This window comes from Peromyscus californicus, unplaced genomic scaffold (assembly GCF_007827085.1).
Source record: "Peromyscus californicus insignis strain IS unplaced genomic scaffold, ASM782708v3 Scaffold_16__1_contigs__length_79575227, whole genome shotgun sequence".
In the NCBI taxonomy this organism is placed as follows: Eukaryota; Metazoa; Chordata; class Mammalia; order Rodentia; family Cricetidae; genus Peromyscus; species Peromyscus californicus.
In genome coordinates, this window is record NW_026294458.1 from 38928326 (window position 1) to 38936348 (window position 8023).

General features: G+C 44.5%; 1 protein-coding gene across 1 annotated transcript in view; it reads right to left on the reverse strand.

The window, feature by feature from the left end:
* Cep97 (centrosomal protein 97) overlaps positions 1-7338 on the reverse strand; it is a 31002-nt gene extending 23664 nt beyond the window's left edge. Inside the window, exons 1-3 of the mRNA XM_052740880.1 lie at positions 7198-7338; positions 3411-3569; positions 1760-1861 (exon numbers count right to left, since the gene is read on the reverse strand). Coding sequence (XP_052596840.1) covers positions 1760-1861; positions 3411-3569; positions 7198-7275 — 339 coding nt within the window. The 5' untranslated portion in view covers positions 7276-7338. The remainder of the gene's footprint in view (positions 1-1759; positions 1862-3410; positions 3570-7197) is intronic.
* Between the last annotated feature and the right edge of the window lie 685 nt (positions 7339-8023).

Genomic DNA, 8023 nt, shown 5'->3' on the forward strand with positions numbered 1-8023 from the left:
GGCTGATCTCTGAGTTTGAGGCCATCCGGGTCTACAGAGAGAGTTCCAAGACAGCCAGGGCTACACAGAGAAACCCGTCTCAAAAAAAAAACCTTAAAAAACAAAACAAAACAAACAAACAACAAAAAACCCACATCAAAATAAGGGCTGGAGAGATAGCTTGGTGGATAAGAGTGTTTGCTCTACAACTATGAGGACCTATTATCAAATCCCCAGCACCCATAAAAAAAATCTGGGCATAGTGGTTCATACCTGCAACCCCAGCATTAAGGGCAGAAATAAGTGGATTTCGGGCCAGCCAACCAACAGTTAAGCATGAGCTTCCAGTTCAATGATAGACTATTTCAAAGTAATAGGATAGAGAGGGATAGAGGAAGACACCCAACATCCTGTTCTAGCCACCACGTGTGCACACAGAGGTATGTGCAACTGCACTCATGTCCATGCACCACACCCACATCTACCACACACACATACACGCACATAAAATAAAACAATCATGTAGAAAGTAAATTTTGCAAAAGAGACAGATAACCCACAATTCATACTTTACAACTACATTTTTTGCTTAGTTGAAGCCAAAGAAAGGCAGAAATTATCACTTGCAGACATAGCTGACCCATATTAAGTCAGCAACAATAAAGAGTAAGTCCAAGGGGTAGAGGAATGTTTCAGTGGTTAAGAGCACTCTCTACCCTCCATGTTTATCATGTTCATTAAGTGAAATTAGTTTTGTTAATTAAATTATACTTGGTATTGAAAACAGCATCCTTAAGAATAGGAAAAAATAAACACATAAACAAAACCACACACACACACACACACACACACACACACACACACACACACACACACAACAGACAGGTGGACAAAGACTTAGGCAAATGGATCATTTGAGCCCAGGAGTTCAAGACCAACCTACACAACATAGTGATACCTCATCTAAAAAACAATCTAAGGGGTTGGGGATTTAGCTCAGTGGTAGAGCGCTTGCCTAGCAATCGCAAGGCCCTGGGTTCGGTCCTCAGCTCTGAAAAAAAAAAAAAAACAATCTAAAGGTGGGAGTGGTGGCACATGTCTTTAATCCCAGTACTCGAGAGGCAAAGGCAGGTGGATCTCTGTGTGTTCGAGGACAGACAGACAGAGCTATATAATAGAGAGATCCTATCTAAAAAAAAAATAAATAAAAAAAAAAACTTAACTTTAGGATGGATTACTTCAAACTTTACTAGAATATTATATATTTACTAAAGCCCCTAGCATTAGCTAGCTTAAAATGAAGGGAATTCGTTACATTCAGAGAATGGGAAACAAGAAGTAACTAACTACAATGACTATTTTTACATAAAGTAAATATATCACATATAGGAACTAACAATCCATTTGGGAGCCTAAGCACTCTTATGCCTCAAGAGTACATCTCTTGAGCTCAGGAGTTCCAGAAATAGCCAGGGCAATTCAGGGAGACTTTGTCTCCAAAAAAAAAGTTCCTAAGTTTTTACAACAAAGACAACCTGGCAAGCATATCGGCAAACACCTGTAATTCCAAAGTTCTGGAAAGAGGGAGAAAGATCATGGTAACCCTGAGAGGTTAGCCTGGGCTTTACTGGGAGACCCCTTCAAAAGGAGAGAGAGAGAGAAAGAGAGAGGTTCTTAATATACAGTATATGGCAGGCTGAGTTTATGCCAATTAGATTACATTTTTAGTAATTTTTTAAATTTGTGATAATTTTTGAAAAGTGACAGAAGGCCCACTTACCTTCAAAGACATCAGTTTCGACAGATCACCTATCTGGGGTATGTTATTGTCTGACAAATCCAGGTGTTGTAGAGCTGCACAGCTGTTGATTTGCTCCATGGTCTATTACGAGAAAAACATCATATTATGCAGTGCACTTAAAATCAAAAGAACACCATCCCTCCCGAAGTCTTTATAGCTGACTCCCTGCATCCTCTTGTCACTAGAAGCACAGCAGCAGAGCTGAGCAAGACAAGGGAGAAAGGGGGAGCAAACTTTAAAAAGTAGCCATGGTGCAAGTTTTCAAGGCTACCAAGCAATCCATACCATCCCAAATATTTACAGCCCAAAGAAACTTCAATGACATCTGTTAGCAGAGAAAAGAATTTACAGATTTAGACCAAAGCCACCCAGCCTACTAAATCCTGGCTCTGTGGTCAGGGAGGGCCAGAGCAAGGCAGTGTCTTCTGGGCATTCCAGGACCACGGCACTCCTGAACGCACAGCGGCTGTGGTTATCTGCACAAGAGCCAGCCAGACAGCAGTTTAGCATAGAGGGAGAAGGGCTGCCAAGCCCCACCCCTGACGACCTGTGGGCAGCTAACGGCTTCTGAGAAAGGGAGAGTCAGTTGTCCTTAAGAGTGTGGCTCCTAATAAGTAAGTCAACCACGATCCAGTGGATGGCACCACACCCAGGAATACATGGAGAGCATAAATTGGACTCAATGGGTTATTTAAAAAAAGAGGAAGCCGGGCGGTGGTGGCGCACGCCTTTAATCCCAGCACTCGGGAGGCAGAGCCAGGCGGATCTCTGTGAGTTCGAGGCCAGCCTGGTCTCCAAAGCGAGTTCCAGGAAAGGCGCAAAGCTACACAGAAAAACCCTGTCTCGAAAAACCAAAAAAAAAAAAGAGGAAAAGAGATGACAGAGGTGGGGATGGATCTGGAAAAAGTTAGGGAAGGAGTGGTGGATGGATATAATCTAAATATGCTGTATGCTGTGTGAAATTCTCTGGGAATGAATTAAAATACATTTTTTTTAAATGTCCGGCTCTGCAACTTCTTGGATGTATGAATTGGGACAAGCTTCTCTGTCTACACGGTAAGTATAATAACAATACCTACGTCACAGCTGACATGAGCTTACTCCACACAAGGTGCTCCTCCCATGAGGCAGCTGCTCAGGAAAGGCAACAGTTACTACCGTTTACTCTAGTCCCTCACCTAGCACATCAGAAAATAGATAGAGAAATGTTCATTAACTTGTCCAAAGTGACAGTTCCTGTGTGGCAGAAGTAGGAGCAGACAGATCCAGATCTCTTGACTTAAAAAAAAAAAAAAAAAAAAAAAAAAAAAACTTTTTTCCATGTACCATTAAAATTTACTTAAAGTTTAAACTCAGTAGGGAAGACTCTCTTTCCTCATCATTCTAGTATTTGATTTATTTTTTAAGTATAATATAGATTCTCTGTATTAGAATGTAAAGAATACTATACTGTAGCATATGTTCAAAATGGAGGCTTTTTAAAGTTTATGTCAACACAGATTGTAGAAGTAGACATTTTCATTTTTCAGTCTGCTTATTTCTATACTTGCCAAGTTTCTTTTTCACAGAGAACAATTAGCTATGAAAAAAATCTCAAAAGTGAATTACCAAGAAAAAGAAAGCCATTCACCTTCAGATTATTTCCTGCCAAATTCAGCCATTCCAAATGGACTAGGTCCTTCAGTCCTTCCATGCAGCCAATACTATTATGAGGTAAATTTAAGACCCGGAGTTGAGTCAGTTTGGCCACACCCATCATCCGAACCAGCCGATTATTAGCCACTGACAGCTGTGAAAAGGAAACATTATTATTCCTGGAACCAAACATGTATGTCCACACCTATTACTTTCACATTATGATAGATGGCCAAACATTGCCAAATACACAAAACAAACTTCTATTTTTACACATATTATTTACACTTATTACCTACAGTATAACTACTGGAGTTTGTTGTTCTAATCAACAAAAAATATAAAGCCTGTTAGGAGGCAACCAACTGGTGTGCTCCACAGGAAGGAATTCACGTGTGTCACTGTGAACCAGCCAAAAACCCAAGGCTGGGGATGACATAGCCCTGTGACGAATCTCCTGATGGTTTTTGCTAAATGGACATAATGTAGCTATCAAATTGCTATCAAGTTGCCTTCTAAACAACTACACACACCCCACAGAACAATGCTGCTGTCAGCTCTAGTCAGAGAAGCTTCCTCTGCAGTGAGTAGTGGTGGCTGCAGAGACTCACAACCCATCAAAGTACAGGAAACAAATGAAGAGCTGCTAAATGCCCAGCCGTAAGTGGGGCATCTACCACATCCCCGCCAAGGCTCCAGGAGTGCAGTGGGAAAGAGGGGAAAGAGGGGAAAGGTATGGAATACTGACTTCTGGGGAGGACGTGGCTCTTTGTACTTTTTTTGGGGGGTTTTTGGTTTTTGGAGACAGGGTTTCTCTATGTGTAGCTCTGGGTGTCCCTGGAAACTCAGTCTGTAGACCAGTCTGACCTAGAACTCACAGGGATCTGCCTGGCCTCTGCCTCCCAGGTACTGGGATCAAAGGCGTGCACCACCACCACCAACACCACCACCACCACCCCCACCACCACCACCACCCCACCCCCACCACCACCACCACCACCACCCCCACCCCACCCCCACCACCACCACCACCCCCACCCCACCCCCACCCACCACCCCCCACCCCACCCCCACCCCCACCCCCACCCCCACCACCACCACCACCCCCACCCCCCACCCCCACCCCCACCCCCCACCCCCACCCCCCACCCCCACCACCACCACCACCCCCACCCCACCCCACCCCCCACCCCACCCCCACCCCCACCCCCACCCCCACCACCCCCACCACCCCCCACCCCCCACCACCCCCACCCCCACCCCCACCCCCACCCCCACCCCCACCCCCCCCACCACCCCCACCCCCACCCCCCCACCACCCCCCACCCCCACCCCCCACCCCCACCACCCCCCCACCCCACCCCCACCCCCACCCCCACCCCCACCCCCCAGCAGGCTGTCCTACTCTTGAACTCAAAGCAGCACAAGATCTCCCTCAGATGAGCTCCTCCTCCTAGCCGGGTGGTGGTGGTGCACTCCTTTAACCCCCAGAACTAGGGAGGCAAAGACAGGTGGATCTCAGTGAGTTTGAGGCCAACCTGGTCTACAGCGTGAGTTCTAGGACAGCCAGGACTGTTACACAGAGAAACCCTGTCTCAAAACAAACAAACAAACAAAAACAATGAGCTCCTCCATAGATCAGCTCCTCCACAAGCTGGAGGTGGGGAGAGGAGCTTGGAAGGCCCTACCCATCCCTGAGGATTACTAGACAGTCTAGTAATTACTAGACAAGAAGAGGGAAAAACATTTTCTTCAGGGGTGTAGCCACTGGTAGGGTGTCTATGCTCCTGTAAACAGATTCTCACTCATGCCCCTCGTGAAATTCACTGGATCACAAAAAGGGGGGCAGGGAAAAACGAGGAAGATGAGAATGAGAAGAAGCCATGAAAAATCAGGAGGCCACTCGAGAGGAGAAGGGATTAGAGGAAGTAGAAAGAAACGAGGCCAATGGCAATGAATGTGATAGAAATACAGCCGGGCAGTGGTGGCGCACGCCTTTAATCCCAGCACTCGGGAGGCAGAGGCCGGCGGATCTCTGTGAGTTCGAGGCCAGCCTGGTCTACAAAGTGAGTTCCAGGAAAGGCGCAAAGCTACACAGAGAAACCCTGTCTCGAAAAACCAAAAAAAAAAAAAAAAAAAAGAAATACATTATATACATATCCAGAAAATGAAGCCCAGTGTTAGGCATAATCAACGTATGCTTACACAAAGTACAGATAAAGCTGAATGAGACTTCTGTCAATTACTGAAGATATCTGTGTGTGGATGGTGTATGTTTATGTGTTGTATGTGCGTGAGTGTATGGGCGCACATGCCCATCTGTACACATGCGAAAGCCAGAGCAGGACATTGGGTGCCTCCCCCAGCACTCTCTGCCTGACTGCTTTGAGACAGGCTCTCACTGAACTGGAAGCTCACCAGAATGGCTAAGCTGGCTGGCCAGCCGGATCTCAGGATCTGCCCATCTCTCCCCTCCAACGACTGGGTTAAATGCACACTATATGCACTGATGCCCAGCTTTTCATGTGGGTGCTGGGGATCCAATCCCAACCTCTGGTGTTTGCAGAGCCAATGCTCTTACCCACCGAGCCATCTCCTAAAGACATTCTTTTTTTTTTTTTTTTTTGGTTTTTCGAGACAGGGTTTCTCTGTGTAGCTTTGCGCCTTTCCTGGAACTCACTTGTTAGCCCAGGCTGGCCTCGAACTCACAGAGATCCACCTGGCTCTGCCTCCCGAGTGCTGGGATTAAAGGCGTGAGCCACCACCCGCCCAGCTTCCTAAAGACATTCTTAACAGATCAATAACTTGACAATATAAGCTCCACAAAAACTGTCTTCATCTGTTTCAGTCAAAACTAGGTCAATGCTAGGCATACTAGGAGGGACCAAATAAACGCTTCTTTTTTTGTTTGTTCATGTGTTTGTTTTGGCAGTACTGACGATTAAACTTAGGGCTTTGAGTATACAAGCGTGTACTCTTAGCACTCAAATACATCCCCAACATTCTTGGATGAGTAAACTCTTTACCCCCAATAAGAAGTAAAAATTATGTTAAGACAATACTTTGTCAACATATAATGTTCTCTTTAAGTATAGATAGATAGATAGATAGATAGATAGATAGATAGATAGATAGATAAATAGATGACTAGAAAGATGGCTTAGCAGTTAAGAGCACTTGCTGTCCTTCCAGAGGATCAGAGTCCAGTTCCTAGCACCCAAGTCAGGTGGCTCACCACCACATGTATACAACTCCAGCTCCAGAAAATCAGATACCCTCTTCTGGCCTCTGCATGTACTCACACACATGTGGCATACATTCATACAGATATACACAAAAAACCGTAAGTAAAAAGTCAAATAAACAAGAAATGTAAAATATTTAGAGAGCCTGTGTGTGTGTGTGTGTGTGTGTGTGTGTGTGTGTGTGTGTGTGTGTATTCAAGCAGCGCACTTGCAGGCACTCTTAAGCAACAGCACACACGCAAACGTCACCAGCATACTCTCAGAAGTCAGTTCTCTTCCTCTGCCCTGTGGCACACAGATCCAACTCAGGTCTTCAGGCCTTCGAACAAACACTCCTACCTACAAAGCCATCTTGCTGACCCTGTTTCCACTTTTTAACAATGCTTCTTTTTCTAGACCACTATAAATGTAATACATGTATCATCTTCAGAAGTTAGCATATAAACTTTTAAGGCAACATTTCCTGCTTTCAGGGCATGTAGAATAACCTTTTGGTTTCGTTTAGTAATAAATTAGTCCTATGTAACACATACCCACCTGTATCAACTGTTTGCATTTCTCTAGATTTTCCAGTTTAATAATCTGATTTTTATCCAGAATCAATGTGTGAAACATCAGCTTCACAGGGCAAGTTGGGACCTAATTTCTGTAGTCCCTGCCCTGACCAGTTCACCACTGACCCTTAAGAAGAGAAGACACCTTGTTAGAAAGCAAATATGACAGCTGAGCTTAGCATTTTACACTGAGAAAAAAATATGTATACATATTTAAAAATACACCAGAGCACACCGAATATTAAAACTGTAGCAATCCAGAGCTATAATGATACATTTTTCTTCCGAATTTATAAGTTACAGGCTGGGGTATAAGTCAGAGGCAGGGCCTTTGCCTAGCATGCAAGGCCCTGAGGTTCTTCTATTTTTTACCTAATAATAGTATTTTAAAATTAGGGCTTACATTTCTTTTTTGAGTTTTTCATTTTTGGAGGGGGTCTTTTTTTTGTTTTTTGTTTTTCTGGGTTTTATTTTCCCCTTCGCTACCCTTCATTTTTTTTTCTTTGTTTTGGATTGTTTTTCTTTTGCTGCTGTTTTATTTTGTGTGTTTTTGAGACAGAGGCTGAAGTTGACCATGCTAGCATAAACTCTCTATGTGCCTGAGGCTGGATTTGAACTCCTGATGTGTCCTCCACTTCCCAAGCACTGGGATTATAGCTATCACCACATCAGGCCCTAGAACTGCATTTTTTTATAGAGATCAAACTATTTATAACCTAACTACAAGTGTATCTTTAAATGCCCATAGTGTGTATGGGTGGGGGAGGGGGAGGGGGGCACATCATGTATGCCCAGGGAGGCCTGAAGAA